This window comes from Thamnophis sirtalis, unplaced genomic scaffold (assembly GCF_051295495.1).
Source record: "Thamnophis sirtalis isolate CommonGarterSnake01/CBP01778 unplaced genomic scaffold, rThaSir2_p1.2 scaffold_4, whole genome shotgun sequence".
NCBI lineage: Eukaryota > Metazoa > Chordata > Lepidosauria > Squamata > Natricidae > Thamnophis > Thamnophis sirtalis.
In genome coordinates this window covers 86,099,674-86,126,474 of record NW_028261384.1, presented here as the reverse complement: position 1 = coordinate 86,126,474, position 26,801 = coordinate 86,099,674, and the positions used below count along the sequence as shown (strand labels likewise).

At 38.5% G+C, this 26,801-nt stretch overlaps 1 protein-coding gene and 1 long non-coding RNA gene across 2 annotated transcripts in view; one reads left to right on the top strand and one right to left on the bottom strand.

The window, feature by feature from the left end:
- Nucleotides 1–17,847, top strand: part of WNK4 (WNK lysine deficient protein kinase 4) — a 38,245-nt gene extending 20,398 nt beyond the window's left edge. Inside the window, exons 7-20 of the mRNA XM_014055363.2 lie at nucleotides 329–662; nucleotides 1,004–1,113; nucleotides 1,228–1,286; nucleotides 2,688–2,829; nucleotides 6,033–6,149; nucleotides 6,255–6,431; nucleotides 6,836–6,893; nucleotides 8,053–8,205; nucleotides 9,070–9,572; nucleotides 10,095–10,191; nucleotides 11,273–11,591; nucleotides 11,680–11,882; nucleotides 12,646–12,743; nucleotides 15,381–17,847. Of these exons, the coding sequence (XP_013910838.1) occupies nucleotides 329–662; nucleotides 1,004–1,113; nucleotides 1,228–1,286; nucleotides 2,688–2,829; nucleotides 6,033–6,149; nucleotides 6,255–6,431; nucleotides 6,836–6,893; nucleotides 8,053–8,205; nucleotides 9,070–9,572; nucleotides 10,095–10,191; nucleotides 11,273–11,591; nucleotides 11,680–11,882; nucleotides 12,646–12,743; nucleotides 15,381–15,383 (2,373 nt within the window). The 3' untranslated portion in view covers nucleotides 15,384–17,847. The remainder of the gene's footprint in view (nucleotides 1–328; nucleotides 663–1,003; nucleotides 1,114–1,227; nucleotides 1,287–2,687; nucleotides 2,830–6,032; nucleotides 6,150–6,254; nucleotides 6,432–6,835; nucleotides 6,894–8,052; nucleotides 8,206–9,069; nucleotides 9,573–10,094; nucleotides 10,192–11,272; nucleotides 11,592–11,679; nucleotides 11,883–12,645; nucleotides 12,744–15,380) is intronic.
- A 7,001-nt stretch (nucleotides 17,848–24,848) lies between these two features.
- Nucleotides 24,849–26,769, bottom strand: LOC106540277 (uncharacterized). Its single transcript, XR_001312862.2, has 2 exons — nucleotides 26,433–26,769; nucleotides 24,849–25,175 (listed from the first exon to the last, which is right to left on the bottom strand). It is a non-coding gene; the product is annotated as an uncharacterized LOC106540277 (long non-coding RNA).
- Nucleotides 26,770–26,801: the final 32 nt, after the last annotated feature.

Here is a 26,801-nt window from a genome sequence, read left to right as displayed (position 1 = left end):
GTGAGATTTATCACAGTTGAGATTTACTCTTTATCTGTTCCCTTACAATGTCACATTGGATGTATATTTTTCTACAAATTCTGTCTGCTGGTAGCTCAGGAATTGCTCACACCACCAGAGATTTGTGTGTGTGAATATATCTAATCACAAACCTACCTCACACTCACATCCAAAACTTACAATTTAATTACACATCTACAATAGAGTCTGCTCTGAGGACAGTACTGCAGATAACAGATAAGATGTATGACCTTGTCTGACTGTCCTTCTGTTTTCTGTCTTCCTGCTCTGCTATCCTTCTACTCTATCTCACTGGCCCATCATGCAGGTGGTTCTAGGCTTTGTATGTGAGGCAGACTACAAGCCAGTGGCAAAAGCAGTGCGAGAGCGAGTTCTTGCTATCAAACGCCAGCGGGAGAAGACCAAACAAGCTCAGGAACAGCAGAAGCGCCAGGAGCAATCTCTAGCAATGACTCCTGATATCCTGCATTTGCTGGACCTGGACTCCCCCTCGCCTCTCAGTCCTGTCCAGACCTCAAACCCCACCACACCAGGGTCTGCTGATTCTGCCCTTGGATCAACTTTTCCCACAGAGCCAGAAGAGCCAGAGGTTGATCAGCACCAGCCATTCCAGTTTCATCCCAATTATTCCTCTACCACATGTAAGCACACCCATTCATTTTGTTGTCTCTATCTTCAACCAATGACTGACTGTATGACTACATATGACCTCCAGCATAATGAACCACAGTCTCTATAATTCCCAGACGGAGAGGCATTTGAAGTTTGACTCAGCTGCACAAGCATTCTGAAAATCTCTAGCTTGCATCTTTTAAATATTTCTGTCAGTTTTTGCTGAGATTTTTTGCTCTCTTTTTGTCTTGGAGGGATCTAACATTTACACTGAAGCTGCGCAAAATTAGCAGTGCTCTGGGAAGCTTAAAAGGCCACCAGATTAGATGCAGTCAAATCTTACTTTATATCTCCCCTTTTCCCTCCACAGCTGATTGTGAAACTGATGGATATTTAAGTTCCTCTGGATTTGTGGACTCGCCCGAAAAACTGAAGAGTCATTCTAGCCCAATAACTGTTTCAAGACATTCTTTTGCTTCGGTGAGTGGAAATTCTGTCCCTGGCATGTGCAGCTGCCGTGGCTGAGGCTTAGACATGGGGAGAAGATGAATTGGCTAGGCATTGCAACTCCCCTTTCCTTCTTTATACCCACAGACCATTGCTGTGAGCCTGGATCCTGTCTCTATCAGTGACATCTCTTCCCCCGTCGACAGGTAGGAGAATTTCAGAGGTTAGCTATTATGGGCTATGTCTCAGGATGCAGAGTGAACAATATCTTGCTGCTTGCTCTCTCTTCTAAACCCTAAAATATACTGTACCGAGATAAATAAAGCTGAATTCCCTAGAATAAAGATAACTTCTATAGGGATTACCCAGGAAGATGTGCTTTTAAAACGTCTGTTATATATTGGACTTTCCCCCTCTAGTGCTTGCCTTCACAAGAGCTCTACTTCATGCCAGCATCTGTTAATTTCTAAATAACTCAGAACATGATCCTCATGGAGATAACATTGGACCCACTTTGACAGCCTTTTGCAAGGCATTGAAGAACTGATGAACGTGGGGCAGGGGCACCCGGAGTGGGATGGAGCTCAACAAGTGGCTTATTTGATTGACTGGTGGTTGTTGCCAGGAGGGAGAGATTATTGCTTTTTTATTGTTTTTATGTTGTTGTTTTTTATCTTTGTAAACTGCCCAGAGTAACAGAGAGGGAACTGGGCAGACATATACATTTTCTTCAATAAATAATTTAAATAATTTCCAAGGCACCATGATTCAACAACTTTGTCTTTGGAATAAAAAATAAAAATTTGATTGAAAAAAAAAACTTTGTCTTTGGTATCTGGGGATGCCAAAGATGTATTGGGCTGTATGGACCACTTTCTAATAACCATTACTATGCCCAACTAACTGACAATAGAACTCTGATGCAGCCTATCTGGGCTTGCTTTCTCTATTTGAAGTTTATCAGATATTGATTTTATTTCCCCAATCCAAATAATCAGTGCTGTCTGAAACAAAAAAGAAAAGCAAAAAGGCATTCAATTCACCATGGTGCTTTTTGGGAAAGGACATAGATCTAAATCTAAATTACACAACAAACAGGAAAGCTATTCTCAAGGCCTTTCCCAAACGGTTACTTGAATGAAAGAGAGAGAAGACCAAGGAACATAACAGCAGATTCTCCTAAGAGGAAGACAATGCTCACATTCACAGAAGAACTTCATGGGAATTTCATTTTGGCCAAAAAAAAAACAAAACCCTTTAGTAAGGGCAATTTGTTAAGGGTAGCAAAGAATTGCAAGTATAGGTTGAATATGTATAGCAGAAAAGGTGTGGTGAAATTACCATTGGTAGGATTGCATTGGAATCTTGTGGTAATATCCCATACTTCTTTTTCCCCTCTCTATACTTTCCATCCTTTCCAGCTTGGAAAGGATGGAATGGACAAGAAGGTACATATTCCCTCCGAGCAAGAATTAAGGCCATTTCTTGAAAGGCTCAGCTTTGCCTGAAACAATAAATTTAAAAAGGACAAGAAGTGAGATAACTTTTATGATACATCCAAACTGATCACATTTCTAATTTGTTTCCTCATCATCATCTGTGAATAGTTACACATCTGATGTGGCCTCTGGCTTGAGTGATGGCTATGAGGGTCTCTCCGCAAGTGAGGATAGATCAAAGCCCTTGACCAAGCGAGGCTCTGGAAGGCTGGCTCGCCGTCGTGCCCGATCTCGTCTGCGCATTACTAATGTGAGTGCTATCACTTGCAACACTTAGGTTTTATTGTTGTTGTTATTGTTGTAATTAACAGACAATAATAGAAAAAAGGATTTATATAGATACAACTGTACTAAGATTGTGAGATAATATTAATAGTGGAAAAAGGAGAAAATAGCCCTGGAAAATTATAATCATAAGCAAAGCAACTCCAGAACGGTTGATCAGAAGTTACAACTCACCATCTCCTGGTTTCTACCTTAAGCGCCTAAACCATTACTCCAAGCTGGCTCTTTATGAAAAAATGGAACCGTGCAATTTGGCATAAAATTTAATTATGTCTATCAGATCTAGAACCATTTTCTTAAATAAAACATGATGAGGACACAATATTAAGTTGCATAAATTTTTTGTGTCCTTTCCCTACTATTACTGTATATACTCAAGTATAAGCCTAGTTTTTCAGCCCACTTTTTGAGCTGAAAAAAGCCGCCTCGGCTTATACTCGAGTCAGTGAAAAATTTGCCCAAAATGGAGGAGAAAAAGGGGCGGGGCCATGCCACTGGGTGACGCTCGTGAATGGCCCAGCGCCCCTGAGTTTCCCCTCCCTCTGTGTCAGTTTGCCGCGCAGCGTGCACCGCACCATCCCCCCTCCTCACGTTCTAATGTAATGCAGGGCTATCTTACGATTCCCCTTCCTCCCCCTCCTGCCGCTCTGCAACGATGTCCCACCTCCTCCTTGTTATGGCAAGCAGCCACATAGCGATGTCCCACCTCCTCTGGTACAGTGATCCAATGATAGGAATCACTGTGCTGTGTGTCATAGGAGGCAGGACATCATCATCACAGCGGGACATCAGCATCATGAGGTGAGTGAAGTATTTCATTGAATACACCGGTATTGTGTGATAATAATTTGTTATGCAGAGCAAATTTTTACAATGGCTACTGTATATTTAATGGGCACAGGCAGGCTGTATATGTTATTCAATGGGCAATGGCATTATTGGTATCTATTTTTATTTTTGAAATTTATCGGTAGCTGCTGCATTTCCCACCCTAGGCTTATACTCGAGTCAATAACTTTTCCAGTTTTTTGTGGTAAAATTAGGTGCCTCGGCTTATATTCGGGTCAGCCTATACTCGAGTATATACGGTATGTTTATTTGCTCCCCTACAATTCTAGAGTCAGATAATTAACCACTGTGACATTTGTGTCTGCGTTAGTCCTATGGACTGGTTTTTTTTTTTTTAAAAAAGACAGCAATTTGGAGAAATGAGTTGAATAGAAGTGTAGTACCTACTATATTGATAGAGAAAATACTTTGTATTATGTATAAACATACATAATTTGTGGACATTGCATTGTCTGGACCAAATCTTTTTTGGACAACATTAACAATAATAATACAAATAGTATGTAAAATTCTTATCTTCCAACTTTGACAATATTTTTCTCATTTCATATTTCTTTTATATTTCCCCATTAATTCATTTAAATATAAATAACATTTCTTTGTGTCCCATATTTGTTATCCCTTCCTAGGTGTTGTCCTTCAATATTATGAAAATCACTCATTATGCCACCATAGCGTCAATGTTCCAAATGTATGGGAATACTAACAACACCAATTATAAACAATATTCAATCCATCCTGGGAGTACAATATATTTTAACACACTATTCATATTAATAATACAGTTACATTGCCTAATCTTGGATTACAATTTACTAATCTGCATTTATTGGGATTATGGTATTTTCCCATTTTATTAATATATTTGCTCATTATCCATCATCTCTTAATCTTTCTAGAATTCCATTTTTTTTATTTTTTTGGTCAATCTTTTCTCTCTCTTTCTTGAGCTCTTGTATCTCTTATTAATTTTTTGTATCTACTAATCTTTCCCTCCTGAGTATCCTTTATATCTTTTTGTTGCATTATTTGAACACCCATCTCCAAGATTTCCTTTTATTGTTTTTTTTAGAGAGATTTTTCTCTTTTCTCTCTGTACTATTATACATTGGGGAGCTTCTTTCTTTTCATTTCTATTTTCCCCTTCCCCTGTTTTTTCTAATTTCTCATCTATTTCTTGTTCTCTAATAAAAGAAATACTTAATCCCTTATGTACTTATATTCCCTGCTGTCCTGGTAAGAATCACCCTCTCTTCCTATATAAACATATAAGAACTATTTTGCAGTACAAGGAACGAAATTAGTAAATAACAGAAAAAACAATTTTTATTTGAACTGAATATATAAATATCTCCTTTCGGAATTGTAATTATAAGATTTGATCATCTAGTATTATTTATTTATTTATTAGATTGTTATCCTGCTTTTATTACTTTATAAGTAACTCAATATGGTAAACATACTTAATATTTCTTCCTCCAGTTTCCTATAAAAATAACCTTATGAGGTGGGTTGAACTGGGAGAGAGTGACTGGCCGAACATCACCTAGTCAGCTGATTTTCCTAAAATGGGACTACAACTCAGGCTCCTGATTTCTAGGCCATGACATAGTTACTAACAACTACACCCTACTAACTCCTACTGTCCTTTTTGAATGCCTTCCAAATATTCTCATTATAACTTCAGTTAGGTAAATAGCTCTGGATTTCCACATTTATTAATTCAGCAAATTAGCCTGAGGAATCAGTACAGACTACTTTTAAACTCCTTATTTTTGTCTGACCTTCAGATTTTCAGAGAATACTTTATATTAATCTTGGGGGAAGGTTATTTGTTGTAAGTAGCATACAGAAATAATCTATTCAGAGGAATTTAGCATTTTTATATGCAATGGAATTTCCATAATTTCAAAATCTTTTATATATGTATGTTTAAAATCTTTACCAATCATACACATATCATGACTAATTATTCAGAATATTACTGTAGTGTCTTCATAGTCTATTTTTGTTTTTAAGAAACAAAATTATATAAATTGGATGGTATGCATTAGGCTTCTGCCAATCTACTTAACTGTAATATTGTAAAATATCTCAGCAGAAATACATATAAATGTATGCATTAAAAAACCGCTTTTGTATGATTAACATGCTGGCAGGAATAATTCCTCTCCAAATCATCCATGTTCTAACAAACTGTCTTGAAAAGTTTGAAGCCCATCAAGAAGGCTGGATTCCCGTGTGTGTGTGTGTGTGTCTGTGTGTGTTGCTTGCACATGTTCACAGAAACCCTAATATTAATCCCCCTAATTTCTGTAGATGCCAAATCAGAATGATCAAGTAGTTGAATGTCAACTACAAACATATAATAACAAGATGGTCACCTTCAAATTTGACCTGGATGGAGACAATCCTGAGGAAATCGCAGCTGCCATGGTATGGATGTTGATTTTTTTAATTCACATTATCTATAACAGTAGGAACTGGGGGCAGGATGGAACGTCCTTAATTCTGCTTGTGACTGTGCCTCTGGATTTCCAGGTTGCCAAGGAATTTATCCTGAAATCTGAACAGGAGCAATTCATCCAAGGAATTCATGATATTATCCTGCGTGTAGAAGCACTACTCCAGAAGGATAAGTTGAACAAAGAACAGGGGGCTCTGGGCAAGCCTGATGTGCAATGTAAATCTCCTACTTCAGCTACTAACGCTCCCTCAGTGAGTTTCAGATCTTTACTGGTTGAGAATTAGGATAGAAAATATTTATTTAACATCCGGAAATGCTCCTTTTTATTATTTTCCAAATGAGTAGCTGGTGCATCTCCTCATTTTTTTGGTCAGCTAAGCACACTAACAGAGATAAGCCATTTTTCCTTTGGCTTTTCTTATACTCATCCTACAATCACTTAAAATGCTGAGGCCACTTTCATTAAGGCACTTTATTACAAGAAAAATTCAGATTTGTCTGGAAATTGAACCTCGAATAAGATTCTTCTTCCATTAATCCCAAATACACAATAGCTAAGAAGGATAGAGCATTCTTCAGATGGTCAGAGAGATCTCTCTTCGTTATCTATTGAATGATTATTTACATTTTTTACCTTTTTCCTGTTTTCTTTTAGGCCGAGCTGCCACTGCAAGACCTCTCATGTTCCATCTCCTCATCATCATCTCTCAGTGGTATGTAATCAAACATTTGCTCAACCCATATTATTTTTCAATTGCTACTTGAAAAGCTATTTCATTTACTGGGTCTGATCTCTCAGATACTGAAACCTAACAGGCAATGAGAGAGGAAATAGGACTGAAATCCTCTGAGAATTTAACCCATTATAATATTACTCCTACTAGTCTTCATTATTTATAAAAATGGAAGGATAAATCTTTCCAAAATTTAATAGTCAGTTATTGATACATTCAAAGAATTATGGTTTCCTCTAGGATTCTATTATTTTCACCCAAAAAAAGTGCAGGAGACAGATTCCTAGGGAATTAATAAAAATGATTTTTTTTTCATATGGTCTCAATTTTTCTTGATTATATTGCTGAAACAAAGAATGCTTGGAATAATAGTATTTTTTAATGAAGAGGCACTATAAATGCCATTCATTTTGGGTACCCAAAATATATTTGTGAATTTAGAATTATTTAATTCTAAGTGTACACTTTTGCATTAGGCTGCAATTGCCAGTTCTCAAGATTTTAATAAAAATTGAAACAGAGTTTATCTGCTTTATGCTGTTTTGGAATACAAATGTGTTTCATAAGACAAGAAAAGAAGATATAATGATTGAATACTATACCTTCGTGATGGCGAACCTATGGCATGGATGCTACAGGTGGCACATGGAGCCATATTTGCCAGGACAGCAGTCCTCCGCTCCAGCACATGTGCATGGACCAGCCAGCAAATTTTTAGCCTTCCAGAGGGCCAGGGAAGGCCATTTTCGCCCTCCCCAGGCTTCAGGAAAGCCTCCGGAGTCAGGGGAAGGTGAAAACTCCCCTCCCTGCATGGAGAGGGCGCCCGCGCATGTACAGGGAGCACATGCAAATGTGTAGGTGTGGGGGTCATGCACACAGGTGGGTGGGCATGCATGTATGCATGCACAATTGTACGTGCACACACAATTTTGGCACACCTTTAGAAAAAGGTTAGCCATCACTGCTATACCTTATCAAAAATAATATGCTAGCAAATATGAAAATGAGAAATGATGAAAGACCTTATAGGATGTTCATTCTTCATATTCATATTCCTCCTTATAGGATTATTCATTAAGGGATGTTAATCTGTAGTAAAGGATCTAAATATGTATTCTAAGAATTCAACTTTTTACAGATTTTGGTTGCCTTAGCTCAGGACAGCCTGTGTCATCACCTATCCATACTTCAGTGGTGGATGCAATTTCTGAGAATGATCCTTTCAGCCCCACCATTCCCCCAACAACTACCCAAAACCTTGGGCAGCCACTGCTCTCAACTACATCTGCAGGTAAAACGGATTGTTTGTGGTTACTTCTACCAGTAGTTGTAAAATACTATTTAAGTAAACAGCATTCAGGGAAGCTAACCAGGCTTGCTATCTTGAAAGATCTTTATCCAGCAATGTAAAATGCTGGACATTGGCTAGATATCTAAGATGATAACAACTATTATTTCCTGCCTTTATGTTGTACCACACAAGGTGGTGTATATAATATCACCTCTTCCTATTTTCCCAACAACAACCCTGTGAGTGGATTGAACTGAGAAAAAGTTACTGGATCAAAATAGTGCTGGTGATAATGATATAACATTATTCAACAATAAAGGGATAATCTGGAGGAGTCTAATATCCTGCATGAACCATCCTTTAAAAAAAACAAAGAGAGAAATTGAATTTGGAAAAACTTGTAAAAATGGTTTACTTACAGTATTTATGATCTGGGCAGGGGCAAGACTTTTTGTAATCCCAATAATGTGGGGAAATCTAAGCGAATTATATAACACAATACATTATGTCTCTCACTCTATCTTATACTAGTCTCCCATTCCTCTATTTCTTTTTAAAATATCTTAAACCTTTTGAAATAGAATCAATCAATACATAAGCAGCCATGCCAAACTCATCACATATTTTAGTTTCCCAAGGTGCAAAATATGGACATTGATGGAAAAAGCCGGGAAATGATCCACAATATTAATTAGGAAATAAAGCTTGATTGGTGACTGGAAAGAACAAAATTAACTGGGTCCAGCTGCTCTGCAAACATAGGGAAGGCTTTCTGCAATGCTACATAATGAGTGAAATACAGCTGATTTCTCTTCCTTTGCTTTTAGGAGCAACTGACCTGCCAATTTGCTTTTTTCCTTACAGGCATCACCAGTACACCTGGACAAACTTGGCCAACCTACCATATGTATCCAGGGACTCCTACAACTCCCTCTTACTTTGTCCCCATTCCTCAACCAATTTCTCTGCCAAATTCTGTTCTCCCCACATTACCCCTTGCCAATTCCACTGCCCCATCCATTGGCACCACTGTGCATGCACCACCTATCCCAATGTGGTCTACCTCTACTTCCCCTTTGTTCTCCTTCGCCAATGTCTTCTCTCTGGCTATGATGAGTATGGCCCAGTCATTTCTCCCAGCAGTATCTGTAGGGACTGCCCAGACAGGGCCTCTCTATACCTCGCCACTCCCACAGCCACCAGTTCTGTGTCCACCAAGCCCAACTACCGTACGTTTTATCTATCCTGAGCTGGGGTCTTCCCCAAAACCAGCCCACTTTGTCAATGGAATGTTGGGGTCAGTGGTGTCTCCAGGCTGTAAGCCAACTCCAGTCCCCGTGGTTGCTGGGAATTCTGAGAACCATCCAGTAAGTCTTTTGAATCAAGTATCTTGTGTGCCTATAGATGTGGGGGGGGGGGGGGACAAGAGGCTCTCTTGTGTCCTTATGCCTCAATTCTAAGGTACTGTTGAAATGTATTACTTAACTATGATGAGTGAATACAAATGGGAACATTGTTACATGGAAGTTTGTTCATTTTAGGGAATAGTGAATGCTTTATATTTAGTCATCAAAGGTAGCAATTCTAACAATGGGCATGGGGATTTTTTTATTATTATACAAGAGGAACATTCTTGGGAAGCTTTACCTCAGCTCCATAGGAACCTCAGTTAAATATTGACTGAGAACTCCTGATTGTAGCATTTTCTCCCTATCAGGGTGAGATGTACATTATTTTAGCTTGTCTGAATCCCAGATTAATCCTCTGATTTAATGAATTATCAATGGATAACACAGATATCTCTTGAAGAAATAAATTAGAGTTCCACTGCCTGGTGAATGGACCAAAAATAGGAAATTCTCTATTGATTTATTTCCCTTTCTCCACAGGTACCTCCTGTTTCTTCATGGTCTGGAACAGAATTAACCGTATCAGATCAGTCTACCTCCAATGGTTCCCCTGCTGAACACACAACTGTCAGTGAAGGTAAGAAGTGTTTCAGAAGAATTGGAGCAGGAAATTTGAAGCCCTCTGCAAGTAGCTGTGGTGCAAAGTCATGACTAAGAGCAGCATATATTATTATCCATTGATAATTCAGATAGCTCAAAATCAGCACAGCGCCAGATGTGGTGATGCATATATTGTTCAAACGGGATAAATTTTGCAACACAATGCTGCATTGCAAATTTTGACACCCCACTCCCTTCTACAAATACTATGTGTTAGGCTTAAATTGTTCTTAGCTATACTGATATAAAACTCTGTTCTTTTCCTAAGAGAGTACCAACAGTTGCAAAGTGTGCAAAATCTCTTCACATGCTTGACTGCATCCATTTTGTTGATGTGGTTAAGTGACCTTAATGGGAAGTCTAACTAGTAAATATTGGCTATGGCAAGCTGCAAAATTGTCCCTTCCAATCCCTGAAAATCTTCTCTGGTGCCTTTCTCTTCAAACATCAATTGACTCAATGGCTAGTTTTTTGTGTTGCTGCAGGTGGCACAAGGCTGCTGCTGTAGTCACAGACTTGTGGAACGATGGAAAAGTTCTAAAACCATACTTTCCTGCTTTATTACTTTCACAGGCATGATAAAGAGAAAGAGGGAGAAGAGGATCTGAGCTAGCCCTTTTGCTTTTATTTTGATTTTTTTGACACCCAAACTGAGCTCCAAATGCATCCCTCTCCTTGAAACTTTGGCTGTCTTGTTTTACAGGGAAGGTTTACCACTCTTATGGAAGCATGTATATAAGCACCTTATAAGCCGTGACCTTTCACCAGCTTTCAAAATGAGTCACAGCCAGAGCATTAACCAAATGAAATGGGAGGCAAAAGTACCAGCTGTCTTTCCTTTGTTTGGCACTCTGTTACTTGTTTGGGGCCATAGATTTCATGGAACTTTAAGTAGCATTGCTTGGGCTTCATAATATCCTGTGAGCAGTGGCTGGTAACTGTAACATCTAGAGGGGAATTCTAGGAGTATATGCCCACACATCTTAAAGTTACTAATTTTGAAAAATATTACTCTATAGGAAGATTTGCCCTCTTCATACTTCATTTTTCTTTATCAGGAGAGACCAAGCCACAAATCCTGGGCCGTTTCCAGGTGACACCCACACGAAATATCCCATCAGAATCCCCCCCCAAAGACAATGGACCCAACATCTCGAGTACTTCTGAATCTGATAGTGGATCTCCTGGTGAAACACCTGTGCAGGAAGGCGAGGAGGGCACTACTACTGTGGCAGAAGGAGAGGGCGAAGGAGAGTTGCCACATGGCAATACTGTTTGGATGAATTTTATGCACATCCCTTCCTGCCCCAGCAGCGATGATTCAGATAACACAGAAGATGATGACGTCTGGGTTGAACTACAAGCCTTGCGTCAGAAGTGAGTAGTCTTGGTACTACTTGGCAGTAAGTAAGTTTTCCCTCTATTCCATTCAGTAATAATCCCTTTATTTCTGTTCTTTTCTCAGGCATCTTTCTGAAGTAGAAAAGCTTCAGGCCCAACAAAAACAAGAAATAGAGGAGCTTTATGCCCGCCTTGGCAAGGTGCCACCTGCTGGAATTGTATCACCTGCCACCATACTCTCCAGTCGCCAACGCCGCCTCTCTAAGGGCAGCTCCAATACCCTGAGGCGCAGCAGCCTACAGCGCCCAGACACAACGCAGCCACAAGGTAAGTCCTTTCTTACCTCCTTGCTAAGTGCATGCAAGCATGCTACAGACTTCATTGACTAATCTGCGGTAGTTGTAAGGCAAATTTCAGTAAGCCTACTTAAATGAGAAAGTGTCTTATGGCACTTTGGAAAATGTCCTTGGCGAATAAAGGAATATAGAACTTATGCAGTGTGCCCCACCCTGATTCTGTGTACACCAGCTCAATGTTTTGTGAGAAACAATTCAGCACTGCTGTTTTGTTAACAAGCTCTGGGCCTTTCCTGGATGTCTGTAAGCTGAGAACCTTTCATATTTGCCAACCTATTTATGAAAAATTGTTTCAATGAAATAACAAGACTATAGCCCTGAACTCAATGAAAACACTTTAATAGTGAACAAATGCAACTTTTTATGGATAAATCCTTTTAACCTCATTCACATACAGATTGTACAGCTATTTATTCACTTACCTGTTTCCAGACACATAAAATCCCTGAGAAGGGAGGAGACTTTAATCACCCCCACTCATCCCATAGCAGTAGTTAAAATAACTGTTTCCTTGTTTCTAATATTAGAAGAAACTAATGATCTTGATTAAGATTTTGGTAGGATGGGTGGGTGGGAGAATTTTTTTTAACCCCCCCCCCATTCCAATGCAAGTAACATACATATTGTAATTGTGTGTGATATTGTATAATGATGTTAGCTTCCCATATTATACTTATATGTATTGATTTTTGTTAACAGCTGTCTTTGCATTAATGTGATTATTGCCTCTCCAGGGATCATGAGGAGAAATTCTGTGGGTGGCAGCAACCTTGCCTCCCAGGAACAGCGACAAAGTAAAGGCGTGAAGTTTGCTAGTGATATTGGATGTCTGGTAAGGAATGGACTAGGCATGCAGCTGGCTGGGAATTCTGGGAGTTAAAATCCACATATTTTAAAATTGCTAAGTTTGAGAAACACTAGAATGTTTCTAGAATGTTTGCTCTGGGCCAGAGGTTAAGTACCCTCTGTTGGGCAGTGCAACCCATATTGCCTTTTTCTTGTTTGAAGAAATTAGATCAATTTTTCCCATGCATGGTATCCAGATATTTTCATCTACATGGCAAAAGTAGCACCACAGCCTTGGACCACAAGCCCTGATCCTTTGGTACATGCAGATATTGTCGTATATGCAGATAGTGCAGACTTGTACTACAACACAGCAGAATCTTGTTTTCTTCAGGCTGACTAGTTTGACCCCTCTCCCCCACTGCAAAATTCACTTTGTCATTCTCCCAAATGTGATAATTCCAGGCATGAATTAGCCAAACCAGAAATGTTTTCTATGTTCACTAATTCGCTACAAAAATGAAAGAGATAGAATGTTAAATATGGTACCAAAAAGGACAAGGTGGAATATTTGATTAGCATTTGGCAAATAATGCCTGGACAAGCACTGTTCATTAGAAGGGAGTAACCTGTTGTACCTCTCTAGTAAGTCTAAACCACACCTAAGAATAAATTTACTGGTTTGTAAAACTATCCCATCAGTAATATATTATGGCTCATACTGTATAGACTTGCCAACAGCCACTGTAGGACACTTTATAACTCAATTATATACATTGTCAGGAGAGCAGGAGGAATAGTATACGAGGGTGCATAAGAAGCTAATAAAAATACTTGGAAAAATTGCAATTAGGAAAATAAGTTTTTCAAAATCTTCAGCTTGTTTAAAGAGAGCAGGAAACAATAAATATCTGAAGAACAATGTTCATATCAAAAACCTGCCCTGGCAAAACTTGGATCTCACTCATGAACATGTATGTTTGCTGCCTTAAGTTATATATAAAAGGTGAGATAAAAATATAATACTAAGCTGCCTTTTGCTATTGACTGGTGATGATTTTGTGTTCAAGTGATGCTCCAGTAGTTTTGCACCCAAGGTGCCTATTACTATTGGTACATTTTTGCTTTTTTTTGCCACAGTCATTCTATTTTGCAGGTCTTTGTGGTTTCTGTTTTTCTCCAGTTCTCTCTTCTATTCTGCTGTCTCCAAGTGCCATATCCATTGTTCAGAATTCCTTGTTTTTCTTATCAATAATTTTTAAACATGTATTGTCTGTTTGAATTCTATAATTCTAGAGTACTGCTTTATTTTTTTACTACTTTTTCTATTTTGTGGTCAGTCAATTGCAAAAGGTAGCTTTACTTGGAACAGATTATATCTTACAATGATTTTTTTCACATCATCAAACAACATCTGCCTATTGTATGTCCTTGGGAAGGACTTGATAGATGGACAAAAATGCCAAATCCAGTCTAAACAACTTATTTACTGTGCAGATCCATAATATCTAATATAGATCAGGACCCTATAAGAGTCAAACAACAGAGCTTGAATACAGCACACTAGTTTATTATTTTGCTATAGTTGTCAAAATATGACAACCAAGTCCATGTTTAATATTTCAAGAGATATTAGAATAATTATGTCCATTAATAACACTTGAAATACTTTCTCCAAATTTCTAATTATGCATAACATAGGACAAGAGCTGAATAGAAGCTGAAATTCTCAGGTATCAAATTCTGGCTAGAGAAATCATGCCATTATAGTAATAGACTGTCTGGGTTGAATATATTAATCATGGTTTGTTAGATACATGTTAATAATATGTAACACCTCTTCTGGGTTACATCAAGCATCCATCTAGGTCTGACAGGAAAAGCATGTTACGGGTCCCATGCAGAGGTGTGTTGCTCCCGGTTCTGCTGAACCAGTAGTGGAGGAGGAGGGAGGCTCTGCTCACTCATCCACCCAGACACTTTGCGTATGCGTTGTGCGCATGACAAGCATAAGTAATCCAGAAGTAAACCGATTAGCAACCCACCACTGGTTCCTTCTGCTACATACCACCCACTCTTTGGAATATCATTCCCTCAAGGCAAGATTAGCCTCAACCCTATTGGATTCTAGAAATCTCTTTAAGAGTGGTTTTTTCCAGCAGGCTTGGGAATCCTACAAGAACAAGGAGCCCATGAAGTAATTTATGTGAGATTTGATACATTTTAAGTTTATTGTTTTAATAGCTATTTAAAAGTTGTTTTTAGGTTAGTTGTTTTTAATGGTTATTTAAAAATTGTTTTTTAAATAATCACAGTCACATCAGTGAGATGGACAGGTTTATAAATCTGATAAATGAAATAAAACATATACTGTGCTAACCATGAATTAAATCTATTAAACCATAGTAATAAGATTCAAATATCACATACTAGGAGTGCATCACTTGTGACACTCCAGAATTAAAACTTCCATTAGTTCAGCCCTAGCCAGCAATATCAATAGCAAGGGACTTTATGAGTTGAAGTATAGTAACATCTGAGTAATAAAAATGATCAGCCCCTACAAAATGATGGATTTTTATGGCTTAGCATGTTAAGTAAGTCCATTTCATCAATCAGAGTAGACATCAAGTGCCTGCTATTTAAAATTCATTGTTCTCAAAAATTATTTTTGTTTCTTCAGTAACCAGACCATTGGAGGATGCTTTTGTGGATTCTACCTCAACCTGGTGCCCACCCTCAAAAGGATGGAATGAAAGGGCCTTTTGCAACCTATGCCTTTTGCCCTGTTTATAAGGGCTGTCACTATTATTTAGTATGGCAAAGATATTTTGAGAAAAAAGGAACAGAATTGATGCTCCTGAGAATTGTATCTGTACCAAACAAATAAGGATGACCATACTTCAGTGCTACTGAATTTTTCTTTATAAGCTTTGGATATGCAAAGGGATGTCAAGCCTCTGCAATTTGGGAGGATTTCTCATGAAAATGTCAGGATGTGCGTGCTTTTCTGCTGCTTCTCTCTTATAAAAGAATGCAACGAAAATAGAAGCAAAGTGTGCTCTATGAGATCTTTCATGCTCTGGAGTGGAATCCTTATGCTTCAAGCTTTATTGACTATGTGCCTTGATAAGAGGGAGATCAGGGCCTAGAGAAGGATCTTACTTGCTCTCCTTAAGTACGAAAGCCACCTGAGGCTTCTCTTTAAGCAGCTGTCTTATGGGAGATGAATATGCCTTAGCCTTAAAGGTCCTCTGCTTATTAATTCAGCTGCAAGTTTAGCCCTAAAAGCAGTGACAGTCTCCTTTGCACTTTTGAAAATTTTTGCCTTGATTAAGGTTCAACTTTTTTTTTTACAAAGGTATCTGCACTTTGAAGTGAAAGCCTTGTACATGAGATTTTGTACATCTACCATAATATATAAAGGCGGGCTTTGAAAGGAAATATGATATTGCATAAAGCAGCACCAACCTGGCTGAAATAAATAAAATGTGAACAATTAAAATAAATAAACATAATTCAGACAAAAACAGTCTAGATTCTTTGACCCTTTTTTCCCCTGTCTTCCCTATACAATATTTACTATATTCTGAGCTCCCTATTGAGGTTGTGTTCGGACTAAGAGCTTTTAGAAAGCTATTCTTTTTTCTTCCATAATCTTTTTAGATTCAAATATTGAGAAGCAGGGTTAGTGAAAAAACAAGTGTTGCAAGTAGGAAATAATTGACTCCTCCCTCCTCCCAAGTATTGATGTTAATAAGGCAAGCAGTAGCACAATAAAGGCTTTATTAGGAGGCTAACCCACTGGAGGGCAGGATCCAGGAGGTGTTTTGAATCCCCCGCTCACTAAACAAGGAATGCTGCATTCCTGTATTGAGATGATCCCACCTACTAAGTCCTCTCTTGACTTCCAATGTTCTGCACACCAGCATTAATGCTACAGTGCTTTTGGCAGAGCCCCCCCTCCCCCCAATTGCTATTTGAAGACTTCTAGCCACAGAATCTAGTCTTCCATTTCCTTGGTGCTATAGATAGATAAATGTGCACGAAAGCAGCAAATTTATGGTAATAGTTGAGTAAGTATAGATGAATTCACCTCCATTGTCATCAGTAGAACTTCCAGGGGAATAAAATGGGCCAGTAAAAGAGAAAGAACAATGCATACAATGCCTCTCTTCACAAGCTGAGAAAGCATTGTATTCTACTTTTTCTTACATCTCCAGTAAAATTGTTTTAATAGTAAACATCTTTGATGCAAAAGGCATATTCCACAGTAAAAGAAATGTATTTATAAAAAACTGCCATAGCTGGAATATACCAAAGAGGAACAATATTATGATCAAAACTCTTTAGAAGGAAAGGAAAGGATCTAACAGAAACAACAAAGACAAATGGATGAAATTGGCAATGGATGAAAGCAACAAGCAGGAACTGTCACACATTTCAACTATCTGAGTCATTTACTCTCCAATAATTCTGGTGTACCTGATTTTTTTTTGGGGGGGGGGGGGACTACTCATGCCAAGTATGTAATTCTTCTGAAAATAGTTTATTCTTGTATTCCACTTTTGAAGAACAAAAGTGATGGAGTACTATTGAGCTCAATCCTGCTTCTTTGGTTCATACAAAATATACTCTAAGTAGTAGTATTAGAAGGTTAAGTTATAATTGCCTTAATTAGCTCTGATCACTAGACCTGAGAATATTCTAGAATCTCTTCTAATAAGAGGGGGAAATCCTGCTGCTAAAATCTGAATTACAAACAAAGAGCATAGGACACATTTTCTATTAAAGAAAAATATCCTTTCTTTGAGCTTTAAAGAAATATGCATTTGATAAATACCTTGGCTGGCTTCTAGTCAATTGCTGGTTTAATGATTCACTTACTCCAAATATATAAGAAACAATAAGAGCAACAATACAGTTGACAAAGTAGCACATCAAAAAGTTTATGGCCTGGAAATTCTTGCCAAAGCCTGCAAGAATTCTGCTTAATAGAAAACCTCAACAATTCAGGGGTAGGGACCTACCTGTGCAATAAGAATCTTTTTTTTGTCATTTGAAGGAGAAAAAAAGTACAGGCACACTTAAATACTAAATGTCAAGTTTATTTTTTCTACTTTTTGAAGTCACCCCTATATAATTTTTATTAAGAATATTTATTATAATAGGAAAATCTAACTAAACTTAAACAGTACACTTAAATACTAAATGTCAAGTTTATTTTTTCTACTTTTTGAAGTCACCCCTATATAATTTTTATTAAGAATATTTATTATAATAGGAAAATCTAACTAAATTTAAACAGAATAGAGAAATGAGTGAAAAGTGCAAAAACAAAGAAAAAGGAAGAGAACAAAATATAAAGAACCACCACAAGTATAAATTTTAGTAACTCTCCAGCCTCTCTAAAATTACAAACATTTATCACTTTATGTGATATCCCATCTGCTATCTATTCCATAAAGCATTTTTTTCCAGTCCCAGTTTCAGCAGAAAGTCCATAAAGAGTAGCTATTAGTAACATATCTTATTTTAACTATTTCAAATAAACCCATCTTTATATTCCTTCCTTTTACCTCTATCAGTGTCAATCTTCAGTTTGTTCAAATATTCTTGTAGGATTTGATTTCTCTTCATTTCTTCTGTGTCCCATCACAGAAAGCTTTCAAGCTTCATCAGGCCTTGCCCCAACACAAAGCAAAACAAAACCGCCAAAGTTCAATTCTTGTATTTGCTTACGCTGTATAGGCAGATTTTTTCCAGACTAAACATATACTATCCTAAACTGATGGCTATACCTTGGGAGATTCTAGAGACCGGCTATCCCAAATTATTTCCGCTTCCCAAAATCCAGCTCTGTGGTGGAAGTTTCTTGTCTTGCCCTCTTTCTTCAAACATGTTCCCTCCTTTGAAAGAATCTGCTGTTTTTCTGTAAACCATCACTTCACCTCACCTTCATATATATGTTCCATCACACCTCTTTTGAAAAATTATCTAGATCACTCTCTTGGTTTATCATTTGTATTTCCCTTTTCAACTTCAAACTTTAACCAATTTCTTTTGTACAATCAATGAAACCTTTCTCTAAATCAGGGGTCCCCAAAACTTGGGCTATGGTGGATCAGCACCTGTCTGTGGTGCACCAGAAACTGAGCCATACAAATGAGTGAATTCCTATCTGCGCATGTGTGGGATGCAGGCAGTGTGTGAAATCATGCCCTTTCCAGTCCTTGGAAAAACCTCTTTCCACGGAACCAGTCCCTGGCACCCAAAACGTTGGGGACAGCTGTTCTAAATCATTCTCTTGGCCTATCAGTTATATATACAGTTTTGATACCATCTCTTATTTTGTCAAATAACATTTGTTCTATATCTGATATTTTTTCAATAATATCTTTTGAACATACAGGCAATCCTGACTCAGAATCCTTTGTTTAGTGGCTATTTGATGTTAAAATGGCACTGAAAAAAGTAATACAACCATTTCCCACATTTTTCACACTGCATTCCCATGGTCACATGATCAAAATTCAGACATTTCGCAACTGACTCAGATTTATGATAGTTGTAATGTCCCAAGGTCATGTGATCACCTTATGCAACTTTTTGAAAAAGTCATTGAGAAGGCAGATTCACTTAACAACTATGATACTAATTAAATAAGTGCAGTAATTCACTTAATAACTCTGGCAAGAAGTCTCAAAATGGGGCAAAACTGACTTAACAACTGTCTTGCTTAGTAACAAAAATTTGGGGCTCAATTGTGGTTGTAAGTTTCTCCATAGAAGCAGACATCATTAATATTGTTAACATTGTGGCTACTGTTTTCTAATCCCATTTTTTAAAATTCTCCTTTAGTGTTGTTATTGTTATAACATAAACCAACTGTCAAGCCTCTATATCTTTATGCAAAAATTTTAGTTCCCTCTAATGGTCAATTTTTGAAATCATTAAAATATTTATCCATGTCATGTGAAAACCATATCAGAAGCTAATTGTGCTTTATAAGTAATTCCAAATCTTTTTATATCTGGACCCTTAATCCATTTAGGACTTTCTAGGCTCAAAATCCTATTTTATGTTTTGCTGTTTATTTCAGATTCTTTGAATTTTTAAGCTTACAATTAAAAAAAAATTCATGATTAAATGTAAACTCACAATCATTTTCAAATTTGTAATTGTGAAGGTCTCTAATAGCTTAGAAATAGTTAATGAGCAATTTCTAAAAGTGTGGCTTGCAAACATAATTTCTTTTAAAAAGTCCCACTGGAGTTGTGAGAAAGATGGCTAATCTCATCATATCCCAGCACTCAAATCCACAGAAAACGACTGCCCTGCCGTCTAGTGGGAAACAGTCATATGGAGCATACATGGACAATCTCCTTTTCCAGAGAAATTCCAAGGAATTAACTTACTCACCAATTCCTTTGGCAAAGATCTTTGCCATAATCTTTTGCCAGACCTTCCCTGCCCTGCCCATATGGGGTGCCGCAGGGTTCGGTCCTGTCCCCCCTACTTTTTAATATCTACATGAAACCACTGGGCGAGATCATTCGGCGGCACGGGATAAAATGCCACCAGTATGCAGACGATACACAGTTGTATCTGTCCGCCCCGTGCCAACTCAATGAAGCGGTGGACGTGATGAGGCTGTTAGAGACTGGATGAGGGTTAACAAGCTTGTGCTCAATCCAGATAAGACCGAGTGGCTGTTGTGCTTCCCTCCCACTAATTTGGCAAGTGTTCCATCTCTCAGGCTGGGGGGTCAAATACTACGCCCCTCAGACAGGGTCCGCAACTTGGGAGTCCTCCTGGACCCACAGCTGACTTTTGAACACCATTTGTCAGCTGTGACCAGGGGGGCATCTGCCCAGGTTCGCCTGGTGCACCAGTTGCGCCCCTACCTGAACCGGGAGGCTCTCACAACAGTCACTCGTGCCCTTGTGACCTCCAGGCTGGAGTACTGCAATGTGCTCTACATGGGGCTGCCCTTGAAGAGTATTCGGCGACTTCAGCTAGTCCAGAATGCGGCCGCACGAGCGATTGTGGGTGCACCTCGTTTCACCCACATAACACCTATCCTCCGCGAGCTGCACTGGCTACCTGTCGATCTCCAGGTACGCTTCAAGGTGCTACTTGTCACCTACAAAGCCCTTCATGGTAGTGGATCTGGGTACTTGAGAGACCGCCTACTGCCAATTACCTCCACTCGACCAATTAGATCCCATAGATTAGGCCTCCTCCGAGTTCCATCCTTCCGAGGTGGGTAAAATGAGGATCCGGATTGTTGTTGGGGGCAATATGCTGACTCTGTAAACCGCTTAGAGAGGGCTGAAAGCCCTATGAAGCGGTATATAAGTCTAACTGCTATTGCTATTGCTATTGCCATCTGCCGGTCAATGTCGACTGGCAACCACGCGGAGGAGAGCCTTCTCGGTGGCAGCTCCGACCCTATGGAACGATCTCCCCGTGGAGATTCGTACCCTCACCACCCTCCAGACCTTCCGCACAGCCCTTAAAACCTGGCTGTCCCGTCAGGCCTGGGGTTAAAGACCGCAACCCACCCGAATTGTATGAATGTTGTGCTTTTAATGATGTACTGTCTTATGTGTTAATTTGTTTGTCCTCCCTTCCTTCCGAATTGTGAGCCGCCCTGAGTCCCCCCAGGGAAAAGGGCGGCATATAAATAAACTACTCATACTCATACTCACTTTTTGAAATCAATTTTGCTTTGAAAAGGGGTGCTCAGATATTCTGAGCCTCATTAAATATTGTTACTTTTGATGCTTCCGAAGCATCAAATGCTTCGGAATGTGTGATAATTTGCAAAGCTGTTAAAAATTACATGTGAGTAATGTGTTTCTAATATCTGGGGGGGGGGGGGGAAATATTAGTGTGCTGGTACTAATTCTGTGTGACAATAGAATTATCTTATTTAAACACTGTAGTCATTCTCTGGATATTTTCAATTGAAATTACGTATTAGTTCATGCCCTGGATGACCTTATTAGTTTAAGCTACCTTGAGGATCAATCTGAACTGAAAAGGCTTACATTTTAAGAGACGTTTGTTCCACATTAATAGAATTGTGACTCGTATACGCTCTTGCTAAATCATAAAGTGTCTGAGGGTAAGCAAAGTACCTTTAAGTCCAAGTAGCCAAGAACCCCTTAATGTACAATATCATGGCAGCTATTACAGAAACGGCTACAGTTCCCTACTTATGAACAGATTGTTTTCCAAGAGGCTATTACTAAGTGCCTTTTTCATAAGTCCAAGTATTTTAAAAAAAATGTTACATTTCTTCACCTGATTAATTGCAAATTAACCCTAATCCCTGAATGCTCTTTAAACAGCAGTGAACACCTCAGCTTTCTCTCATTGCTCACTTACTTGCTCAGACTTCAGCCACTGGGGCAAAGACAGGCCATTGGGACCCGCACTGGGAAAGAACTGCCAGCAAGATAAACCAGTACAATCCACAAATGAAAGGGTGAGGTGTACACTGTTTGGTCTTGATCATATAAACGATAAGCAAGCTATACCGTTTAATTCTTCACAGGGATAAGTAGGAGCAAATTTGGTGGGAGCTTCCCAGCAATGAGAGACTCCCAGCTCCAATGCCCATTCTCATGCCACCCATTTTCCTGCCATTAAACCTCTCCAAGCATGTATGAGTCAATTGTTCTTCTCTGATAGAGCCCCCTCCTGTGTCAGTATTCAGGTGGAGACAATTTTTAGTGCCTCAGCAATTCTTTTCTCCTGAGGTGTTTGGACCCTGTTCAGGCATGTTCATGTCCGTTTCTGCTCCACTCAGTTAAGGCTCATGGAGCCTACCAGACATGCTCCTGGCCAAGGATGTGGTACTGCCACCTTCCTGATAGGAGGCTCACAGCATGCATAAACTAATCTATTTTCTACTTATAGAACCTTCTAGACTGGAGTCAGGGATAGGTTTGTTTGTATGGGTAAACGTTTGTCATTCTAAAGTTCATAAGTAAGGGAGTGTCTATATTTTTTTTGGTAATTAAATAACAAAAAGAATGTAAAGCAATAATAATAGACGCAAACATATACTTTTTAGGACTCTTAAAGAAATTTCATTCTTTTAGTGTTCTATAATTGGATAATTATAGAACCTGATTTTAGTCTGTTTTCAAACCTAATATACTGTAATCCCAAGTATCTATGCTAGAAGACACTAAGCAAACATTTATCTTAAAAAAAAGTCTTATCTTTTTGTGGATGGAAAGAGGACAAGAAAATATAGATGAGTTCAACTAACTTTACAACTTTCTGGAAAGTTAAATTGGCTTATCTATCTAAAGTAACAACAAATACATGTATAATGTGGGATTTGGTAGGCACTGCTTATAACTTTCAAAAATCATTCAGAACAAACTATAGGATGAGGTATTTTAATAGAATTATCAAAGCACAAAATGTTTCAATGAAAAGACAAGCTTTACAATGACTAGTAATAAATAGAGTGTTTCCAAAGGGTAGCATTTTTAACTTAAATTATATGGAGTTAGAATTATCCAATGAAGTGACAAATATAATTATTAAATGATGGAATAAGAGTTGCAGATTGCTGTAAACATTATGGGCAGGAATTAAAGTAGCACATGATTCGGTATAAACATGTAATAAATTCAGATTTTGGTTAAATTCAGATATTGCATTGGGTCCAATATGGGCATTGATTAGGAAAGGGGTTGTGAAATTGTGAATAGCCTCCATCTGGATATTATAACCAAAAACTTTGAAAATGCCGATCTCCCTCAGAGTCACTCTGGCCAGTGTACAAATAAAATATTAAAATATAAAAACTGTATATAAAATGCAAAAGAGGCAAATATGAATAAAATTCAATGTTAAAAATTAATTAAAAGATAGGGAATGCTTTCAGGGTGCTAGCCAGCCCTATGGTTGCATGCTGCTCTGTGTACTCCAAGCAAGGCCAGGGTTCTTTCCGAAAGGTCAGGAATGGGGCCTGCCTCACCTCTGGTCGCCGTTATTCATTCATTCTCTTACTCGTTCTTCTATTTCAAATTTCAATAAATGTTTATGCATTTTAGTAATTATATGTTTATATTTATACATGGTTATATTTCAAATTAAATATTAGTATTCAAAATTATATTTTTGTCTACTTTTCTAATAATTGTAAATAAAAGAATCACTGACAATTATATCCTTCTGTCATCAGTTCTTCTCTTGGTTCTATTTTAAAATGGACAAAACTTTAATATCTTGCATTAAATTAACCTTGTTTTTGTCTATTATTTCTCATCAATAAAATGTTTTTTTGCGCTGCTATCCATAGACGTTTTTCGGAGCGCAACCTCGCTTTTTATCTATTCCATAGTACCTCTCATACTTTCAAACAGATTACTCAAGATGGATGGTGAGTTTTAGGATAGCTAATAAAATATTTCTTTTCTAATAATAATTGCCAATTTGGAAAGATTTAAAGATTAAAATACATTAATTAAATTGTTACAGTTAGCTGCAGAAAAAGAGATGAACAATTCAAATATAATGGTTACACATGTTTTAGGTCAATAGTCTTCAAAGGTATTATATTCAGAACCTACAATTCTAAGTAAGAATATTTAAAAGATTTAAAAAACAATCCTTTGAGCAAGATTCTTATTACAATTTTGCTTCTTGTCATGTTTATAAATATGTTTGTTCTTTGCAAGGAATTTAGAATTGGACATGATTAGCAGAGCTTTCCATTGTGGAGGCAACATTGGTAACCTTATTGAGGCATCGTGTGTGTGCTCTAGCTGAGTGGGGGTGGAGGGACCTACAGAATACAAAGCAAAGGTAGGATAGCAGGGGTCATGTTACTTCATAAAACAGCTTTGAAGGTCTATTTCCCCCTCAAAGCACCATGAAAATGAAATACCCCTTTGAAGTTTACACAGCTCTAGTAAATATAAATATGCTGATAAAACCTGACACCTTGGTAAGTTACATGTATATGAGGAACACAAAGAGTTCACCTATACTATTTCTAATACTAATAAATCATTACAGATGTAAAATATATTTTAAAACATAACTCAGTACATTAAGTTCTGAGCCTTCTTCCTCAGGCAGTTTGGAGTTCTACCCCAAAATAACTTCTCACACACAATTATCCTCCATTGAGTTTGTTTATTGGAGTTTCACAAAGCAGATAAAAGGTTTAAATAGCTTTTATAGCTTAGACATGGCGATATATATGTTATCAGTGAACACTTTGAAATGCAGGGTGTTATCCTTGGAGTTGTGCAACTTATCGTCAAGTAGTCTGAGCGCACAAAGAGGAATGTTGACTTTCAACATCTAAAATGAGTAATTCTTCAATTCTTTCACTCTCAATCTGATGAGGTTTTTGCTGCCTGTGCTCGCATGATTTCAGCCTCTGATTCTACTTCCTTCAACAAGCCATCTTGGGAGAAAGCGTACATGGTGTAGGTATCTGCACATGACAGCTCAGGAAAATTCCAGTATGCATACTACTAGCCTCTGCTAAATAAATCTTAACAGTCATTTCCACCACCAGTCAAGAGGTATTGCACCATGACACTCTCTCTGCCTTAAACTGGATGCAAAGGAATAGTGTAGAGAAAATTTCAAAGCCGAAGAGCCAGCGCTGTCTAAAGACATTTCCATGGTCATGTGGCTGGCATGACTAAATGCCGAAGGCACACGGAACATTGTTACCTTCCCACTAAAGTGGTACCTATTTTTCTACCTGTATTTTTTACGTGCTTTCAAACTGCTAGGTTGGCAGAAGCTGGGACAAGTAACGGAAGCTTACTCCGTTGCGCAGCACTAGGTTCAAACCGCCGAGTTGCAGACCTTTCTGATCGAAAGCTCAGTGTCTTAGCCACTGAACCACCCTTGATGTCAGATATGCTTTAAGAAAAAAAAACAATGTCATTCTGGAAAGGGGGGGGGGGGGGAGATAGAGATAGATCCAATCAGTTTGGATGAGGTATTCTGTATGAACAAGTGATGGATTCCCATATTCTGGAGAAAGGACCACTAAAATGTAGATAAATACATGTTTACATTTCAAAACCTTTCTTATATCTTTGAAAAGTAAAAAAAAAAATCTCAATACCTGCAAATTCTAACTCAAAGCTCTTAGCTATTTGGATCCAGGAAATAGGCTGGGATATAGCTAGGAGCAATGCATTTTGCTTCCTTGGAGCCAAAGCATACAAGGAAACTCTCTGCTTCATGCAACTCACTGTGAAAATTTATAGTATAATCTGGAGTTGCCAGATTTCAGTTTCCAAGATGGTGTAGTGGATAAGCTTCGGCTTATGAGAACAGAAACTCAGGATTCACTGGACCAGGGCATTTGAAGAATAATTGTCAGCCAGTCATTTCTTGAGTAGTTGTAACTGCAAGAATAAAACTAGGGCAAAATAGGAGAAAACCACGCGGGGATCTTGATCTCCCCTCCTAAAATCAGGGAGGGAAGGGAGAAAACAATCCATTTCTAGGTTGTCTGCAGGCCCAAGATATTGCTTGCCATGCAAGAGGTCTGAATTTCCGCCCTCGCCCCCGATTTTAAACAGAAAAGTTTCCATTTTCTGTGGACTTACGGAGACGCGCAAGAACCCAGACAACTTAAGGTTATTGAAGCCCAAGGACTCAAACAACGAAACTGGCTCACGTGCTTTCCCTTTCGGACAGCCATGGCACTCAGATTACAAAAGGATACAGATTCCTGCGACGGCAACTCCTAGCCCGAGCGCTAAGGCGTTGTTGCGAGTGTTCATCCCTCGCCGAACCACCCTCATGCCCGGCCCTGGATTAAATCCAGCGGGAGCCATCCTTTGCGGGTTGGCATTCATCGGCGGCACGCGCAAAAACTTCCCTCCTCGTTGTGGCGCAGACATCTCTCCCAGGACCTTGGCAAGAAAGTAGATATCAACTCCAGGAAGATAAATCCAGTGAGGACCGCGCGGCCATTTTTGTTGAGGGCTATGACGTACGCTTATCGCGACGCCAGGCTTTTTTTAAAAATAAAAAACCCCTGACTGTTACTGCTGTGAAGGTCATGCTTTTTTTGCCATCTTTGATAAGGGCA